At 38.0% G+C, this 21,269-nt stretch overlaps 1 protein-coding gene across 1 annotated transcript in view; it reads right to left on the minus strand.

Moving 5' to 3' along the window:
- The window catches only part of LOC129738608 (V-type proton ATPase 116 kDa subunit a 1), a 51,151-nt gene extending 39,616 nt beyond the window's left edge, over positions 1 to 11,535 (minus strand). The window contains exon 1 of the mRNA XM_055729840.1: positions 11,172 to 11,535. Coding sequence (XP_055585815.1) covers positions 11,172 to 11,178 — 7 coding nt within the window. The 5' untranslated portion in view covers positions 11,179 to 11,535. The remainder of the gene's footprint in view (positions 1 to 11,171) is intronic.
- Positions 11,536 to 21,269: the final 9,734 nt, after the last annotated feature.

Genomic DNA, 21,269 nt, shown 5'->3' on the forward strand with positions numbered 1-21,269 from the left:
AACACCGGTAGCCAAAGCAAACGAAACGGTTTCCTTCCGGCTTGATGGTTTTCCTTGGGATTTTGATTCCGCCTCCTTGTCGCGAATCAGCTTGCGGCACTCTTTCTGCTTATGGCCAAAAGGCTTCTTCTTTCTGCTGTCTTACCTGCAGCACCGTGCCGGGCGCTGATCCCTGCTGCTTCGCTGCCTCGTCGAGTAGCTTCCGCTTGACCAACTCGAGCGTGAGGTCTTCGTTCGATCTGCTTTCGAGAGCTGTCGTTAGCGTGTCAAAAAAGCTGGGAAGACTTATCAAGATCACCCCGACCATGAGATTCTGTTGCAGCTCTTATCCGGCGTTGGCTAAACAAGCAATCAGCTCTTTCATCTCGAACAGGTGCTCGGCCATCTCTTCTCCGTTGACGTAGCGCTTGTCGCAAATCCTTTTAAGTAGCGACACTTTTGAGGTTAGAGTTGTCTTCTGGAGGTGATTCTGGAGCGCCGTCCAAGTAGCTTTGGCCGTCGTCGATGAGCGAATCAATCCGTGCTGGTTGTCCTCAATTAATAAGCCAATCGTGGCTCTTGCTTTGGCGTCTCCTGCCCTCCACGTGGCATCCGCTTCGGTCTCCGGCTTTACTCCTGGATCCACGTATCGCCAGAGCTCCTCCCGAACGAGCAACAACTCGACCTTGAATCCTTGATAACCGTCCGAAAAATTTAAACCGGGACACATTCTAGGTCTTATTTTAGCTTTACAGCTCATTTGCGCACCGGTAGATAAGTGCTAAACTTGTTTCCATTTTTGCCACTGGTGACGCACCGATAGGTTTTGTTGTTGTTTGTTGCTATTTTCTTTTGTAAATTTTCCCTAGACACTTTAGCACCTGTCAAATCAGGAGCTGGTATTAATTATTTGACTCTCGGCTCGCTTTTTTAACACCCAGGTGCAAGAAAACACCTGGTTTGAAACCTGGCGGTGCGCCGTCGAATTGTCAAAATGGAGTGTTATAATAGCTTTGACACCTGTTGGCGCTAGAACCGGGCCAACTACGGTCGGAATTGTTCAGTGGACTGTACGAGGTCGGATTAGAGAAACACGCGGCGGATTTACAAAACACTACTGTCGTAATTTTACAATTACTCTGAAATGAATTTCAAGATTAACTCTTTAAATGTTGGCATCAGTGAAAACTGCTGAACCAAACAAGACTTATTTCTTCTGTATTTGTTGCCTTCTTCTTAGAGAATGAAGTGACCGTCATCTTGGAGGAACCATCTTCTTTGTGGATATTGGAGGAACCGATGCTATCACTTTGAGATTAGTTAAACGAATGAGCCCAACTGCGCTGGGTACGCTCTTTTTATAGCGTCAAATACCCGAGCGTCAGAGAAATGGGCGGAGCCTAATCCATGGGTTTTTACTCTCTGGATTTAAATTGATAAAGAGAGCATTTTTCGTTCAGAACTTTTTCTGTTTAGCATGCACATGGATGCTCAATTCTAGTTAATTTATTCATCTTCTACTTTTTCATTTATATCCTCTACAACTACAAAACTGTATTTCTCTAAACGGGACAAATCTGCAGCAAATACTGCTCGCGTCGGTGGTCGGACTAAAACTTAACCGTTTTTTTCTTCTCTCGTTCAATATGCGATGCTTCGTCGTCGCTCGCATTTTTCTCTCTCGTTCGGGCGCCTTGCTAGTTAGCGCTGGGGGTATCCAAGCTGTTTCGGACGGAACTTCCTCCCCCCGGGATGGGCGGAGCCGCATCATATCCTCTTGGGTGTTGATTGTTGTCTTCAATTGGGAGCACCGAGACCTTGTTGATTGCTCGACGGTAGACGGAGTTGCCACAAGCGACATCTATGGCACGGACCAGGCCATCTGGACCAGGGTAGACTTGGGTGATTCGGGCTCGTTTCCACTGAAGCGGCGGTTGGTTCCTGTCCTTCAACAAGACTATCATTCCAGGGCGAATGTTCGGCATTTGCTTGATATTCTTCTTGCGTGGCTGCAGGCTGATCAGGTACTCGTTGGACCACGCTCGTCAGAAGTGATCTCTCATCTGCTTGAGGTGCTGCCATCGACTCAATCGGCCAGCGTTGACATCCTCTAACGATGTTTCCGGCAAAGCAGTAAGAGGGCGACCGATGAGGTAGTGTGAGGGGGTGACAACTTCGGGAGCTTCTGGGTCGTTCAGGATGGTGTACAATGGCCTCGAGTTAAGCACTGCCTCGATTGACGTGAGTATGGTGGCAAGTTCCTCAAACGTCAATTTGGCGTTACCAGTGATGCGCGTTAGGTGCGTCATCATGCACTTGACTGCGGCTTCCCACAGTCCGCCGAACTCCGGGGCATTCGCAGGGATGAAATGCCACTCTATCTCTTTGGGTTGAGCGAAAAGTTTGATTTTCTTTAGGAAAACTTCGTCTTGGAATAGCTTGTAGAGTCGGTTGAATTCGCTACTTGCACCTCGGAAATTGGTCCCACAGTCGGAATGAATTTGTTGCACCATGCCGCGGCGACCGATGAATCGATCCAGTGCGGCCAGAAAGGCATCTGTGGACAAATCGGATACTGCCTCTAGATGCACAGCTTTGGTCGCCATGCACACAAATACTGCAACGTATGCTTTCGTCAATGTCGGTCGACGTCTTCCCTCCTTGATCCACAGCGGGCCGGTGTAATCCACACCGGTGATAGCAAATGGGGGCGATGGAATCACTCGTTGCTCAGGCAAATTCCCCATTAGCTGTGAAGGCGTCGTCGGATTCGTTCGGAAGCATTGGACGCATGATCGGATGACCTGTCTTACGGTTGACTTGGCGTTAAACAACCAGTATCTTTGGCGGATGGCTGTTAGCACACCAGCCTATCCGGTGTGCAAGTGTTCTTCGTGCAGCGAACGGATTAACATTTTCGTAATTGGGCTATGGTTCGGCAAAACGATCGGATGTTTGGTTGCAAACGGTAAGTTGGAACGTTGGATTCGGCCTCCAACTCGGAGTAGGTCATCAACTAGAATTGGGTGGAGGTTCCCAATTCGGCGGCAAGGTTCGTCGGATTTCAATTTTCGGATGTCATCGGCTAGTTCTGTGTGCTGCGCCAACCAGAGGATGGATCGGGTGGCTTGGCGTAGCTCGGAAATAGTGGGGTACGGCGACAGAACTAGTTCGGTACCTGCTTTACTCCTGCGATGGTTGTTCACGAACCTGTGCATGTACGCAACGATACGCTGGATTTTTCGGAAGCTGCTGTGTCTTGAAAATAATGCGAAGTCGTCCATACTAACGGCTGGAGCGGAAACTACCACAAGTTTGTACTCAGGTAATTGGTCTGACGGGATGTCTTCGACTTCGTAAGTTGCGGTTTCAGCGAGGCTCAAAAACTCTGGCCCATGCCACCATAGACTGTTGGAGCACAAGTCGTCCGGTAGCTGGCCACGGGACACAACATCGGCTGGATTTTCCTTGGAAGGCACGTAAGACCACTCATAACCCGCAGTAAGCTCTTGGATCTTGGTGATGCGGTTGCGGACGTAACTTTCTAGACGTTCTGGCGGTCGTTTTATCCACGCTAGGAAGATTTGGCTGTCAGAGCGTAGGTGAACCTTGTCGATTTGCATTTTGAGAGCGGGGAGGATCTTGGGGATGAGACGAGCCAACAATAAAGCTGCACACAACTCCTTTCGTGGGATGGTGATGTCCTTTAGAGGAGCGATCTTGGATTTGCTGGCAAGGAGTCTCATCTTGGCGGTACCGTCTGGAAGCAGGCTGCGCAGATAGACATTTGCACCGTAGGCTATCATCGATGTATCGGCGAAACCTTGCACTTCGTACGATGTGGCTTCGTCGAACGTAACTCTTCTAGGGATGGTCAAACTGTTGAGGGTCGGCAAGGAACTAGCCAGTTGCAGCCAGCGGTTTTGGATGGTTTCGTCTTCGATGGGCTGGGTTCTGTACCAGAAACTTAGCCACGACTGTTACAGGTGCGATCAATCCAAGAGGGTCGTAGATTTTGGCGATGTTGGAGTAAATTGATCGTTTTGTTAAACACTCACTTATATCACACTTTAGTTCGGCGATCAGCAACTCATCTTCTCTGGGGCTCCATTTTGTGCCCAACACTTTTATAACACTGTTCGGGCGACACTCTTCGAGGCACATATCTTGTTCTTGTAAGTCTTTCGGGATAACGTTCAACAGCTCTTTGGAATTTGAGCACCACTTATGCACTGGAAAGCCTCCTCTGGCTAACATCTTCGTCAATTGTTTGAATGACTTTTCAGCCTCGGAAAGAGTGTCGGCAACGGAAAGCACATCATCCAATCTTCCTTTGCTATTCGTGCACCAATCGGGAACTCTGCTGCTTCGTCTTCGACTAACTGCTTCACACATCGGACGGCTTGGAACGGAGCTGATCCTGTTCCGTAGGTCACTGTCGTCAACTCCAACACACGCAGTTGATCTCCCGGATTCTCTCTCCAAAATATTCGCTGGAAACTGGTATCACTGGGATCCACTTGCACCTGGCGGTACATCTTCGCTATGTCCGCTGTAAAAGCGAACTTGTGCTTGCGGAATCGGAGCATTGGTTCCTCCCACTTGCAGTACATCGTTGAGTGACAGGGCTTTCGGTGACATTTTGGCGCTTGCATCAAACACAGCTCGGCATTTGGTCGATGTACTACTGGGTTGTGGCAGCATGAACTTTGAGAGCTGGATACTTGGCGGTAGTTGGTTGCGGCTTTTGCTTGAGAATTTGAGAACCTGTTGGACAACTTGCTTCACAATTCTCGAGGATTTGGCAGCGGCTTTTGAGGAGGGTAATCGTCGGTTCGTATTTAGGGAGTTCTCCTCGCTCCTGGTGGGATTCCCAAGCCTTTCTTGTATTTCGGTCAAGCGCACTGGTCACAAGGTACACTACCATCACTTCGAAAACACCCGTGAATTCTTGCTTCAGGTATTTTAAGCTCCCTACATGACGAGTGGATTCATCCAGCAATCGTCACAGCTCTTTGTGGGTTTCGGAACTCATTTTTTGCAGGTTGAGCAAGCCACGGATATGACTCTCGACAATAACCCTTTTGTTTTCGTATCGGTCAGTTAATATGTTCCACGCCTGCTCATAGTTACCTTAGGTGATCACCTTTGCATCCAGGGCTCCAGCCGCACTCTGGACGAGCGCCTTGTCAAGGTGATAGAGTTTTACCGCGTCGGAATCGTTCGATTTCTCCATTAAGTCTTGAAAAATGGCTTTGAACTTCGGCCAGTTCGAGTATTCACCATCGAAGGTTGGTATCGGTACCTTGAGTGGCTGCTGCTGCACGACAACTTGAGGTTGCGCCATTCGGGCGCTGGCGGGGGTGGCATCATACTCCATGATAAGCTCTTCGACTGCAGCGAACACCAGATTGAAGCACTCTTCGAATTTTGTATACACTGTTTCGGCACGTTCCACTTCTTCTTCAGGCACTAGCTCCATCACCTTGCTATGGAAGCCACTATACTCCGTGTATGCGGCATCCAAATTTCTTCGGTAGGTCTTCAGCTGCGCATGGGGCACTTTATATTCAGCAGCACTTAAGGAATTTTGCACTCTCACGATCTTCTTATGCACCTGTTCACATTGGCGGTAAAGTGCAACCAGCTTTAGATCTTCGGATTCGCTTTTTCTTTCGTCCTCGTATCCGAAAAACTCGGATTCACTATTTTCGTTTACGCCAGGGACGATCCCCGGTGGCGTATGGAACAAAGACATTTTGTCGTTTCACTCGCGAAGAAAATACAGGCGTTTTACTTCAGTGTCCAAACGACACGAGACGGACTTTCACATGATTGTCCACACACAAGCAACGATTGTGTTGTTCTGTACATCGAATTGCGAAAGCACAAACAAGAGACGGTTTGCTCTTTTTTCACACTATGTGTCGAACTGCGGAAAGCACAAACAAGCGACGGTTTGCTTTTTTCTGTGTGTGTGTCGAAAGACGGAAAGCACACTGGGCGACAATGAGCAACGAAAAGAATGATCTCTGGCCCACACGCACACAGCCACACGCGCGATGATTTGCAGCTTTCCTTGCCAAAATGGAAGCGGAATCTATTTTCGGCACTAGATCCGGAATCGAACGGACCACTATGTTGGCGTTAGAACCGGGCCAACTACGGTCGGAATTGTTCAGTGGACTGTATGGGGTCGGATTAGAGAAACACGCGGCGGATTTACAAAATACTACAAAACTGTATTTCTCTAAACGGGACAAATCTGCAGCAAGGACTGCTCGCGTCGGTGGTCGGACTAAAACTTGACCGTTTTTTTCTTCTCTCGTTCAATATGCGATGCTTCGTCGTCGCTCGCATTTTTCTCTCTCGTTCGGGCGTCTTGCTAGTTAGCGCTGGGGGTGTCCAAGCTGTTTCGGACGGAACAACACCTGACCGCTGCTGATACTCTAATGGGGTAGCCCGAAAAAATTACAAAAATGACAAAAATGTCAAAAATGGAGTGTATCCCATTTACCCGAAAACCATTGCCCAGAATGATTTTTTCCCAGAATGACAAATACCCGAAATCAAACCCCAGAATGAACCATTTCCCAGAAAAAATTCCCCAGAATGCACCATTTACCAGAATTTTTTTTCCCAGAATGGACCATTTCCCAGAATTTTTTTCCCCAGAATGGAACATTTCCCAGAATGGCACAAATCTCATATTTTTTCCTCTAGTATTTTTTTGTTTTTTTTTCTGATGAATTCTTGTAAATTTCATATGATTCGAAATTCATTTTTTCAAAATGATTTTTTAAATGAAACTATAACTTTAAAATTTTCCAACTAAATTTATTTTAGAACGAATATTTAGTGGTATGAATAAGGTTTAGCAATTGCTTCGGTAGCTTTTACTTTGCTCGAAATCAATCAAAGCAAAAGTCCAAAGCATTTGCTTAGTTTGGTATGAATAAACATTTGCTTAGCGGATGTGTACTAAAGTCTTAGAACATAGCTTTTGCTTCGAAAAATGAACTATCCAACCAGCAGAATCTGAAGTTTTCTAAAGTAAAATGAAAGAAGACGATCAGAAAATTGAAAAGTACGGCTAAAGTAGCCTTGAAGTCGACGAAGCGGGTGGTGCGTGTAAGAACGACCGGATTTTTTTTGTTAATGCGTGCTCGTATGTTGTTGTTTAAAGAAAAATGAATACATATTCGAATATTGTCAAACAAAAAATGACCTAACTTTAATATTTATCATAAGCTCTCCCACATGTATTCGGATCGGGATAATCCGATGTATAAAAAAAAATTGGCAATAGGCGCGCATTTTAATTTAGATTTTTTTTTAAATCTTAGGATTATAAAAAATTATATAAAAATGAGAGATCTGTATAATGTTTTAAATTATTACAATTTATTTCTTACTTTGAGCCAATTGGGACTTCTTCCACTATAGCCGGATTTTTTTTTAATTTGAAATATTTACTAATTGATTTGTTTATTGTCATCTTAGTCGAATGATTTTATACAACGACAGGAATATGAAAAAAGTTGGGTTATCACTTCGACTTTTCTTTATCCATGTTGAAAATACCTTTTTGAACTGTTTTGAAGTGAAATATTGCTAATTTGATAAGTTCATGACGTTATTAAAGAATTTTTTATTGGAAAAGTCTGCTACCGAGCATGCTTAGAAAATAAAGCAATTGCTATGAGATTTGTCGAGCAATTGCTTCAGATTTGAGCTTTATTCATACCAAACTAGCTTGTTCTAAAAGTAAAAGCTCCTGACTGAGAAAACAGCTGTCAAGAAAAACTTTATTCATAACAACCGAAGCAATTGCTTTAAGCGACTGCTCGACTGCTCGATTCAGTGTAGCAAAAGCAATTACTAAGGTTTTTTCATACCACCCATTGTGCTGCTTTGTTTATGGTTTGGGTACTTTAATTGATTCAATGCTTACCATGGTCCCCGTTTTGGTATCCGACTCCTCACGCTGCGCGTTCGAACTTGAAAGACGTTTTGACCTTCACGCTGTCGCGTGGCGGACGGGGCTAAGGGATCACCCCTAGCTTTCACGCAGACCTACACGCTAATATTTTTTTAACCATAAATGATTGTTTTTCATTCATTTTATGAGATTTTTAGTAGAACTGCTTAAATTGTTATTTTTCAACCGTTATGAATTGTTTAATTTCAACCATTTTCCGAGTTCATGAAGAAAAGTTTGATAATGGTTAAAATTCAACAAAAAAATGACTGAAAAAATAGACGCGATGTTTGCAATCGCTGAAGTGTTTGTTTTTTGTTTGTGGTTCCGCGTTGGACTTAATTTCATATAAATCTTCTGATACCCAAATTGTAAGTATTCGCCTGATAATACCCGTTAATGCAATTAATAGAAATAAATATGTTCAGATTGATCATCAACGTCATATTCTTTTAAATTTAATTTTCAGACGAGAGTTGTGAAGCAACAATGAGTTACTTGGAGTCGGAAGCAACAGCAGTTCCGCCGCGGACAGAAATTCGTCGATTGACTCAACGAGTTATTACTATATATGTCTCCAGCTGCCGTCACGTCTTTGGGTAAGAAAATCATTTTGGAAATTTCTGCAACTGTTCCGAGATTATTTACCATGGATAAAAAATTACAGAATGTTCCGTAACTCCCTACGTTTGCTGCATCCGGAGGTTCCAAAAATATGCTTGGAGAAACTGGTACTAAAATCACAGCAGAGCGGGAAGCTGAACATTGAAGGAAAGGAAGCAGCGCACCATTCGTAGCTGTGATAACAGCGTCCGACGCAATTATTCCCTCCACCGGTTAAACTTTCTTCCACTTATGTAACAGTGGAGCCATGAATAATAATAATATTATACATAATACCTTATATTTAACTTATTGAATGAAATAGAAGTCGATTCATATTTAAAAACAAGTATTTCCTTTTAATTTTGACCCATTTTTACTTTTTCGACCATGCTTGAAAAATAACCATTATTCAAGTTCTCTACGAAATCTCATTTTATGAGTTTTCACTGAAAACTCATAAAACGACTTGATCCACTAAACTGCCATTATGGTTATTTTTCAAACATTAATGGTTCAACTTGGCCCAGCGTGTAGGAAGCCCCGGCAGACCTAGACCAATGTATTAGGGCCGCCGCTTCCGACGGCGGGTCGGCGGCCACCTCGGATTTGGGAACGGCCCCTTCATTCTCGTTGGTTGCGGCTTTGCCGCAAAAGAATAGTATTATGAGAATCCAATTTTTGTGGAAAAAATCTATTTTAATTTCTTGAATTTCAGGTTGGATTAATATATTAAATTTTCTGGGAAATGGCAATTCTGGTAATTTTTTTTCTGGGAAATGGTTCATTCTGGGAAAAAAAATTCTGGTAAATGGTGCATTCTGGGAAAAAAAAAATTCTGGGGAAGTGGATTTCTGGTGATTGAAATTCTGGTGATTTTTCATTCTGGGCAATGGTTTTCGGGTAAATGGAGTACAACCCAAAAATGACAAAAATGACAAAATGCCAAAAATGACAAAAAAGGACAAAAATGACAAAAATGACAAAAATGACAAAAATGACAAAAATGACAAAAATGACAAAAATGACAAAAATGACAAAAATGACAAAAATGACAAAAATGACAAAAATTACAAAAATGACAAAAATGACAAAAATGACAAAAATGACAAAAATGACAAAAATGACAAAAATGACAAAAATGACAAAAATGACAAAAATGACAAAAATGACAAAAATGACAAAAATGACAAAAATGACAAAAATGACAAAAATGACAAAAATGACAAAAATGACAAAAATGGCAAAAATGACAAAAATGACAAAAATGACAAAAATGACAAAAATGACAAAAATGACAAAAATGACAAAAATGACCAAATTGACAAAAATGACAAAAATGACAAAAATGACAAAAATGACAAAAATGACAAAAACGACAAAAATGACATAAATGACAAAAATGACAAAAATGACAAAATTGACAAAAATGACAAAAATGACAAAATGAAAGAAATGACAAAAATGACAAAAATGACAAAAATGACATAAATGACATAAATGACATAAATGACAAAAATGACAAAAATGACAAAAATGACAAAAATGACAAAAATGACAAAAATGACACAAATGACAAAAATGACAAAAATGACAACAATGACATAAATGACAAAAATGACAAAAATGACAGAAATGACAAACAATTACAAACATTACAAAAATTTCAAAAATTACAAAAATTATAAAAATGACAAAAATGACAAAAATGACAAAAATGACAAAAATGACAAAAATGACAAAAATGACAAAAATGACAAAAATGACAAAGATGACAAAAATGACAATAATGACAAAAATGGCAAAAATGACAAAAATGACAAAAACTATAGAAATGATAGAAATGACAAAAATGACAAAAATGACAAAAATTACAAAAATTACAAAAATGACAAAAATGACAAAAATGACAAAAATGACAAAAACGACAATAATGACAAAAATGACAAAAATTACAAAAATGACAAAAATTACAAAAATGACAAGAATGACAAAAATGACAGAAATGACAAAAATTTCAAAAATGACAAAAATTACAAAAAATATGATTCACTCAAGAAACAGTAATGACACAAAAGCCAAAACATGACAAAAAAAATTGTAGAAATTTAAAAAGTTGTTGAATTGGATTTTTCAGTCATTGTAAAAATTTAAATAATCGAATGCCCCCAGGAACACTGAAGTGTTACCTACTTTTGTTTGATACAAGTGACAAAATAAAAAAAAAAAAAAAAAAAACATAATTGGCCACAGCTAAAATGACTGATCTTTCTTTGTATTGAAAATCCCTTATTTGATCTGACTGGTTTCTATGAACAGTCTTATATTGAGTTAATCAACGATAAATTGTTTCGTCTAACCAAGTATGGATAACCAATCTTGGGTTGAGAATTTTTTTTCATAAAACATAACGATAACATTTAAATTATAAAATTTCTTAAAATAAGTTAAATTTTAATTTCACAGTTCCCCAAAATCCCTTTCTACTACATAACTAGGTATCACTGACATTGAACATATTGACTAATAGTTGACTAACTGCTGTTGTGAAAATTTCAGAAGAAAACCTATTGGAATTGATTGGTAAATGCTGATAACATTTACTTACTCCTCATTTTGGATATACAGCTTAGCTCAGCAACAAAAACTACACTTTCAATCTTTTAGATCATGTGACAAGGTACGAATGATGATGATGATGTAAAAAGTTAACACCTCCCGTTGTTGGTGTGATGTTCAATTTATTTTTTTGAAAAAATAATACTCCTATGCACAAATCGTGATTTTCAACTTATCAACATCACATAATTATCACTTTTTGGGCTCGAACTGATATATAAACAACCACAAGACATGAGCAGACGATCAGAAGATTACACACAACAAGCAATGAAGTCTACAGTTAAACTAAATTGACTGAGACACCAAGAAAGAGCGTAACTGGTGCTTAACTGATTTGTAGTTACTAATCCGAGAGCTGGACTGGCTGGATGGCGCAAAAATCTATAAGAGAACCGATTCTAGAGCCTCTAAGCTTCCTTTGACCATCTCACTTAGCGCAAGTCAAGTAAGCAAAAAAGCTCAAGCTCCCGAACTAGGTACTACCGGGCTAAATAGAATGCTAAGCTAAGTAGGGGTGGTGCTTGTGAGTGAGATATAATTACGATCGATAATCAACTGTCTGTCGCATCGATCGCTGGCCTGGCTGGCTAACAGGTTTAGTGACTGAATAAAAAGTGAACGAAACGAGAAGCACGTGATCTTCCGGAGCCGAGCCGTGACCTTAAACGCTCGTTGAATTGGAGAGAGAGAGAGAGTACCTACGCATTCTCTCTATAACTCTACACGTAAACACTTCCGCAAAAACTTGTTCTAGATCATGGGTGGCCAAACCATGGCCCGCGGGCCACATGTGGCCCGCGACCAACTTTTTGTGGCCCGCGAAGCTAATTTTGGAAAACCCTTGTTCTAAAAACTTAACCTTTTTTTTTGTTTCTTCATATATCATTTGGATAAATATAAATGTGAATCAACACTAGCTTAATTCAAAACAAAGATCTGAACATTTCTTGGAACTGATATAAGGCAAAGGAATAAAAGTGTATAAAAATTAATTTCAAAAGAACGCGCTATTGAATCGTTGTGTTTGGCCATTTTCCATACATTTTTCGAACATTTGCAATTTTAAAAATTGCAAAATTAATTTAAAAAATCACCAAATATAATTCGAAACATGAATAATTATTTGGCATTATTGACTCAAAATCGATAATTTTTATACTTATACCCCTTTGAATTTTCGGGACATTTACAAAAAAATTACGTCACGGAAAAAAACGATTACAATTACAGTTTTTAAAATATCAAAATTGTATGGCATTTAACACATTATCTGCAAATTCCATCACACATTTTTCAATGTTTTCCGATAAAGTTTTGATGGCTACATATCGTTGGTATGAAGAGCGTTCAAGCGGACTTAAAAAAAAAAAATAAAATCACCGAATCATATCAACATCAACATTGAAATTATACTTTCACAACAACTTCAACCATTCGTAACTTGAATTCTATTTCAAAACCATCGTTCATCCATAAAAATCTAATAATTTTTGCAAATTATGGAACATATTGAAAGTGGGCTCTGTATATTTTTCCTTTTTTTTAATTTTTTGCTCAACTTTCCAGAAAGGGTATATTTTTGAAATTAAACCGAATCCAAATATATTTTAATTTGGAACGTGCTTTGTATTTGTGTACATCAATAATGGAAAACTAGACAGATTTTGTAATTGGGTAGTAGAATTAAACTAGAACCGGTTTGGTACTGACAAATCTCTCAGAAGAACGACTTTAAAATAAAAATTACTTAAAAAAGGTGTAATGATAATAAAACAATCAAATTCGTATTCACCCCGTTTGAAGAAATCTTTCCTAATACCCTTGTCAAATCGAGATGATAGAAAATTTGAAAATAATTCGATTGATTTGATGTTACTTTGTGAAATTAATATTTTTGAAATAATTATTCTTTTAAATGTCAAAAGCTTGTTACCGTTACTTTTTTTCAACAATTTAATTCTGCAGTTTTTCCCAATTTGTCTAACAAATGTTTCCAAGAAGAACGGTGAACTTGAAATCTTAACAAAAAGGCGGTAATTTTTTTTTTTAATTTGGAGATCATAAAATTGACTGTTATCCAATGTTGTCAGGAAATTTGACATTTTTGGGATGAATACACCGAAGAGGTTTTAAATTCATTGACAGCATACATAAGTTGGGAGGGATAATTCAACAGAAAATTCAGAACAATTTGTTTTTGTGGCCCGCCAGCCAAATTCATTTCTGAAATTTGGCCCGCCTGTTGAAAATGTTGGCCACCCATGTTCTAGATGGTAGAGTAGATTAACCAAAAGTTGCCACCTAAACACACGCAACAAGTCTAATTGTTAGCTCAATTATACAGAGTTTTATCATGCAGTTTTTTAATTATCTATTGTTTAGAGTAAATTTCAAAATTATAAATACTATTTGCCGAGAACGGCCATCAATGAATATTCAGAATTCCAATGTTCATAATTTATGGGTACGACTAGATTGAGGTCTATGAGTTTCAAGCTCTGCACCTAAAAATTTGAATTCTTAATCCTGCATGTCATGTGAGTTTGTTTGATACTGAAATCGAAATGTTCGATTCTGAATTTATGAATACGCAGTTTCAAATAAAGACTTCTTATTCCTTAGTATTGAATACTGAACTTCAGCTGCGTTAATTTCAAAAATCAGGCTTTGTTTTTTACATAATTTAATTTTGAACTGAAAGCTAGGAACTTGTGTCTTGAACTACGAATTTTTAATCCTTATTTCACTTTCTTTACACCTTAGGTCACTTTTCTGAATTCTGAATTTTAAACACCATTTATAAAATCAGGCTTCCCACCTTTTAACATTTGATTATGAATACTAAACCATTTTTTCGAATCTTCTATTTTTAGTTCTGATTCTGTATTTCAATAAGGAAATTCTGAATGCGAATTTTGAAATCTGAATTCAGTTCTGAATATAAGTTCTGTATAATTTATTTTCCGAATCAGGTTTTGGGATTCGAAATTCTAAAATATAAATTTGAAGTTGTGAATCATTTCTACACTCAGAAAAATACTATTATACATGCCATAAGATTCTCTTATGAAGTGTCGCCATAAGAAAAATGAATGAAATTCATAAGATTATCTTATGATGCGAATGAATTCTGCAGATGAACACTACTTCAATAATAGGTTGTTGCTTTTCATAAGAGGGTCTTATAAAAACAGGATATGTCACGTTTGATGCGAAAAAATCAAAACAATTGATGTTAAAAATTTATTTTATTGTACGGCTAATTTAATTGGTACATACATTATGGTCACCATCAGCAGCACATCAATACCCGGTTCCAAAGGATTTGTTCGGCCGCATACCGTTCTTTGACCTTGGGTGTTTCCCGTTCAACGTGCTGAAAAATAAATGAAAAACCAAATTAAAGTTTTCAAATATGTTTAACGATCACAAAAAATAAACTTCGTTTCAAACTTGTAAGCTAGGATGGGTAAACTAGAATGAGTCTTCATGAGGACTTGAAGAGACTGCGCTAGTTCTACCCCGAACCTCCTTGTCTGAATACAGCCCTGGCTAGTCGAGCTTGTAGTCTGCGTGTAAAGTTGTCGCGTAGTCTACTACCACTCTTGAGTATGTTGAACTCACTCTCGGTTTAACAGGCGTTTGCCCAAGACGTGGTTGAAAGAGGCCGGAGCTCGACTAGTTTAGGTTAGGTTTAGGAATTTGAGGGCAGTGAGTTTAGAATTAGGTTTACAAACTTACCATTTTGAACAATGAAATTAATAATTCCACAACTTCGTTTGACGATTGAAAAATGACTGAAGAATGCCTCAATGCCGTTTCTTCTATTTTTCATAAGAACTTCGTATGAAAATTGGAAGAATTTCATAAGACTCGTATGAAAAATTAGTTTAGACGCAAAAAGGGGTTCATAAGACGTATCTTATGAAAATTATAATAAGAATTTGCCTGAGTATAATGGTTCCTAGTTCTACATACTCTGAATTCTGTATAATTCGAGAAATCAAATCCATAATTTTAAATTCACAATGTTTAGGGGGCATCCATAAATTACGTAACGCTCCTAGGGGGGGAGGGGGGGGAGTAAGCTCTAGCGTTACGAATTGTGACATAGGGGAGGGGGGGAGGTATGCTCATCGTTACGTAACGTTTTTTTTCCTAAAAAATTTCAGTTTTTTCGCAGCTTTTTTTGATATCATGCAATTTTTGCTAAATGATAAGCAAACTAAAATCACCTTAAAATTTGTAAGTATTAACAAGATTCAAACTGGTTTTTTACCAATGGATTGGATATCCGTGAAAAAAACCGTTGGAAAACCGAATATTAGGTACATTTACCCCCAAGAACTCAATCCAATCTTAAGACTGAAATTTTACTATTTTTTCTCAATTGATTTTGATTATTCCGATCAGCTATTTTGATTATTCTGACAAAGTGGAGTATATTTTGCATAACGAGTTATGCTGCTTGAACAAAATACAGTAAACAAGGTAGATTACCAGTTAACAAGCACAGAGCAACTCGTAATAAGACAATTAATTTATTTTATTAGAGAGTTATCATCAATGAGTACTAAGAAGCGATTTGGATGGATAATAATTCCGATTTAAAGAATGTTTTTTTTTATCTTCGAAAATCATGAGAAGATGGGGGGGGGGTAGTTGTCAGCGTTACGTAATTTTCATAGGGGGGTATGTCGAAGCGTTACGATTTGTGACATACGGGGGGGAGGAGGTCAAAAAAGTGATTTTTTTGCGTTACGTAATTTATGGATGCCGCCTTATAACTGACATCTGAATCCTTAATTTCAAATAAAAGTTTCTGTTGAAATTTGGTTTTTTTTATGAATTCTGAAATCTGAACACAGATTTTTACACAGCAAATTTTTTTTTGCTGGAAACCAGCAAAATTGTCACGCTGACTTTTTGTCACGCTGACTTTCCAGCAAAATTTCCAGCAATTTGAATTGCTGGAAAAATCAGCAATCATTACTGCTGGATTCCAGCAATTCAAATTGCTGGAAATCAGCAATCCAGATTGCTGGAAACCAGCTATTTTTTTCAAAACAATCGGCTGTATTTTATATTTCAATTCGAAATTAAGTATTGAATTACTGGCTGTGCCTATGATGACCAATAAATGAGAATTATTCTATTTTTTTTTTCAATTATGTAGGTAATTATTTCCAAAACTATACATTTTTTTTTATATACCAGCACCGGCTCTGCTCTGGGGTGGAAGTTTTGTGCCAAAGTGTTGACCACCTGAAATAAAGTTTTGATTAGAATCTTTCATGAAATATCTACCTATCCAATGAAAACTCACCCTTGACTTGATGTCTGCAGACCAAGGTTGCTATATCACGGTGTGCCAAAATACGTTATTAAAAATAAAAAATGACCACCAAAACGGCACACGACATTCGAATGATATAGTATTCAGGCATCTATCCTTAAAATTTGGAAATGTTTCATCGGGCTTTTTTGAAATTAGAGCGATTTTAAATTTTAAGTCAATTTGCATTAGATTTCCAATGGGGTTTCTCGTCCTTATGCTCTATGACCATGGATTTTTCTGACTACACATATTTTATAACAATCACCCAGTTCAATGACTTTATAAAAATTTCATGCCCGACAACTTTGTGCAAGACTGGAAAACGCTTTGAGTTGATCCTGAAAAGTTATTGGCAATTTTCTAAAAATTTATTAGACTGATTGAAATTTTTCTAAGTTTCTTAAGTTTTTTTTCAATTCCGCTTCACTAAAAAGCGAATATCTTTCCAGGCGTAGTTTGAATCATTTTTGGCTCTTCAACCATTTTTTTCGTGTTTAAAATGTGCTTAGTCGAACAAGGAAAATAGCGTAATATTGGCTTTAAAATAGTCATTTTTGATTACCTTCTTGATGACCACTGTTATAGTCCACTACAGCATTTAAGAGATGATCATAGTACAACTTCGATGTATCGGGGGTTTAATATCGTTTCCACGTTTCTGAAAAATCATGATGAACACTCTCCGAGGCTTGCTCTCCGAATACACGCAGCGATTTTCCGGTGTATTCTCAAAAATCTTTTACATGGAATCGTAGAATGTGGAATTTTGAAGAGTTTGGCAGTTTAAAATTATCCCACACTGTAGAAAACTCATCAATGAGTGATGTGTACTCGGAATCTAAGTTTTCCTTAAAGCATGTCTTGTAAATCGCCTGGAACAGCTTCAGTGCCTGCGATATCAGTATTTTTAAATTTTAAGTGTTTTTTTATTTATCGTTTTTCTTGATTGTCCCCAAAGTCCTCAAGTTTCCGTTACGTGTCATCAAATATTGCTTACTGACATCGTAATACGGGCAGGGATGTTCTGACGAATGAGCCATTATGCCTGTTATAATATTTATGACTTTGAAATCTCCTGCAACATATCCATCGATGTATTAGTTAATGATGATTATCTGCAAAAATTTCATGTTGATCAAAGTTACCCTGGTGATCAAAGTTCCCCCAGTTTACGGTAATTTTAAAAGAACCACCTCCACCGTCCATTCCAAATTTAAAAATTAGTTCTTCATCAGTCATATTTCGCGAGTCTCGAATCTTTTGAATAATTTCTTTTACATCGACGCAGTATACACAGTAAACGAAAATTACCGAGTTCGGTAATTTTTTTACCGAAATCCTAACATGTGGAGTTCGTTAAACCGTTCGGTAATTTTTCTCATGGCAGAGAAGTGACAGCTGTCAAATATTACAGACCTTTTTCGGTAAAACTTTACCGAACCCCGGCTGATCATATCTAAGATCATCTGTCAAATTATGACAGTTGTCAACGTGACAGTTTGCTATATTACCGAACAACCGGTATTGTTGAACCAAAATGCTTGTAATTATAACCGAAAGGTCGGTAATGTTTAAAAGGAAAACTATAAAAGCTCGGTAGTATATACCGAACAACTGGTAGAATTTACTGTAATACCTTAATAAATTACCGAAAACCTGAAATTATTACCGAAATACCTGTAATTTTTACCCAATTATCTAGAACTATTACCGAAATACCGTAATTTTTTTACCGAAAAGCTGTAAATGTTTGGTATTATTTACCGAACGACCGGTATAAGTTACCGAAATACCTGTAACTATTACCGAAATGCCGGAAATATTCTCTAAATGCCGGAAAATTTCGGTAAAACTTACAGAAAAATCGGTAACTTTTACCGAAAAACCCGTAATTTTTACCGAAATTTCAGTAATTTTTACCGACATACCGGTAATATTTAACGAAAACTGTAAAATTTTCGGTAATTTTTACTGATACCCGTAAAATGTTCGGCACTTTCAGCTTACACAGTAAACGAAAATTACCGAGTTCGGTAATTTTTTTACCGAAATCCTAACATGTGTAAACACAGTAAACGAAAATTACCGAGTTCGGTAATTTTTTTTACAGAAACACTTCTGTAATTCGGATATTTTCGGTAATTGATCAACTTGACGTCTTGTTTTTAACGAGCCTCGTTAATCAGCTATCCACCTACCGAACTTCGTTCATTTATATGTAAACAAATCTCTTCGCAATTAGTTTTCGGTAAAAAAACACCGAAAACTGTAAAGTAAAACTGAAAACTGCCGCTGTCAAGACAAACGTCAAAATGCGTTTGTCTTTTTCTGGCATTTTTTTACATTTTCCTTCGCTCTCTTGCAGTCGTAATAAATGGCCTCAACTTTGATCGTGTGATCGAGCGAGAAGCTGAAAAACTCGTAGCCATTTTTTAAAGTTTGGGTTTCGCGTGTGTGGTGTTGTAAAAAATTCAAACAAAACACATTTCACCCCGTTTCCATTCGGAGCCTTATCTTGAGGTAGGGGAGGTTTGGCCAGTTTAGCGGCTCATTCCGGTCCACATTTTGTCAGCTGCGAAGGGGCAGCAGGTCCCAACAAGAAGACCTACGCCGATAGCTCGCCGAGCGACAGCAGCAGCAGCTCCGAGGAGTACGGTAATAAAGTCAAAGTCTTTAATATTTGTGGTTCCATTGGAGCAGCAGGAAAATACTGTTCCGCCGGTGGGGAAGTGGATTGCCAAGGAAGCTTCGGGAACACCGTTCCAAGGAATCAAATTCCTTTCTGAACAGGAAGAGGTAAAAGTTTAGTTACATTTGTTCCGTGTCGAAATTTTATTGTAACGATTTTCTCTTATTTCTACAGAGGCAATCCAAGCTCGATGACGATCAAAATGAAAATCCGAAGAGTTTTAAAAGGCAATAAAAAAAATGTTTTAAACTAACTCGGTTTTTCGCTCAAGGCGCCTTCTGGAAATGCCGGTAATATTTACCGAAAACTGTCAAATTTTCGGTAATTTCTTCCGAAAACCATAAATCGTATGGTAATTTTAGGTAATGATGCGCTGTGTGCACACATAGCGGGATGATTCGATTCGAGCACAGTGTATGCATCATAAGCTAAAATTATCAAACGTTTTTTGGTTGCATGTATCATACACAGTAAACGAAAATTACCGAGTTCGGTAATTTTTTTACCGAAATCCTAACATGTGTAAATCGTTAAACTGTTCGGTAAAAAATAAACGAACATCGGTAAATGAAGAGTCTATTTACCGATGTTCGTTAATTTTTTACCGAAAAAATTACCGAACAGTTTAACGATTCACAGTAAACGAAAATTACCGAGTTCGGTAATTTTTTTACCGAAATCCTAACATGTGGAGTTCGTTAAACCGTTCGGTAATTTTTCTCATGGCGAAAAGTGACAGCTGTCAAATATTACAGACCTTTTTCGGTAAAAAATAACCGAAACTCGACTGATCATATCTAAGATTATATGTCAAATTTTTGACAGTTGTCAACGTGATAGCTCGTTATATTACCGAAAAACGGTGTTGTACAACCAAAATGCCTGTAATTATTACCGAAAGGTCGGTATATTTAACCGGAAAACTTTAAAAGCTCGGTAGTATATACCGAACAACCGGTAGAATTTAGTGTAATACGTTTATAAATTACCGAAAACCGGAAATTATTACCGAAATACCTGTAATTATTACAGAATTATCTAAAACTATTACCGACATATCGTTTGTTTTTTTACCGAAAAACTGTAAAAGTTCGGTATTGTTTACCGAATGACCGGTATAATTTACCGAAATACCTGTAACTATTACCGAAATACCGGTAAATATTTTCTAAATGCCGGTAAATTAATTACAGAAATATCGGTGACTTTTACCGGAAAACCGGTAATTTTTACCGAAATTTCAGAAATTATTACCGAAATACCGGTAATATTTACCGAAAACTGTAACATTTTCAGTAATTTTTACCGAAACCTGTAAAACGTTCGGAACTTTCAGCTTATGATGCACAGCACATTACACTAGGTGATTCGAGTCTCCATAAAACATTTCAATCCAGAAAATTCAATTTCGAAGAACACATACACTGCCGGCCAAAAGTTTGGGATCACCCACTAAAAACATGCAAATTTTGATCGTTCATATCTCAGCCGTCTTAGGACATATTGCAAATCTTCTGATCTCATTTGAAAGATAATGAGCAATAGCTATCTCGGAGGTATTTTGCCCAAATATAATGTTTTAGTTTTGAACTTAAAACTTAACCTAAAGTTATAACATTTTCAAAAAATCGCACTCAATATTCAAAGCCGATCATCTCGGGATAGGGTAGACCAAATCTCAAAATTTGAGTGGCATTAGAATTCCTGTTCTTTACTTCTCAAAACACAATCAACAAATTTTGAGAAAAAATTCAAGAATGTATTTTTGATTAATAAAATAGACACTTGAGTTATCGTCCAAAAGTTTTGGATCACCTCTTTGTATGGTGATTTTGGGATCATTCTTATAAAAACATGCAAATTTATTTTATTCATATCTTTCTCATCTAACATCGTATTGCAAATCTTAAGGGTTCATTTGGAAGGTAAGGAATTGTTGTTTTTTAATAAATTCATTCATTTTGAAGTGATAACCATAAAAAATCACCTGAAATTAATTGTTTTTTTGAAAGTTTCCGGATTTTTTTTATAGTTCTCACCTTAAAATACAATTTTTG

Source organism: Uranotaenia lowii, chromosome 1 (assembly GCF_029784155.1).
Source record: "Uranotaenia lowii strain MFRU-FL chromosome 1, ASM2978415v1, whole genome shotgun sequence".
NCBI lineage: Eukaryota > Metazoa > Arthropoda > Insecta > Diptera > Culicidae > Uranotaenia > Uranotaenia lowii.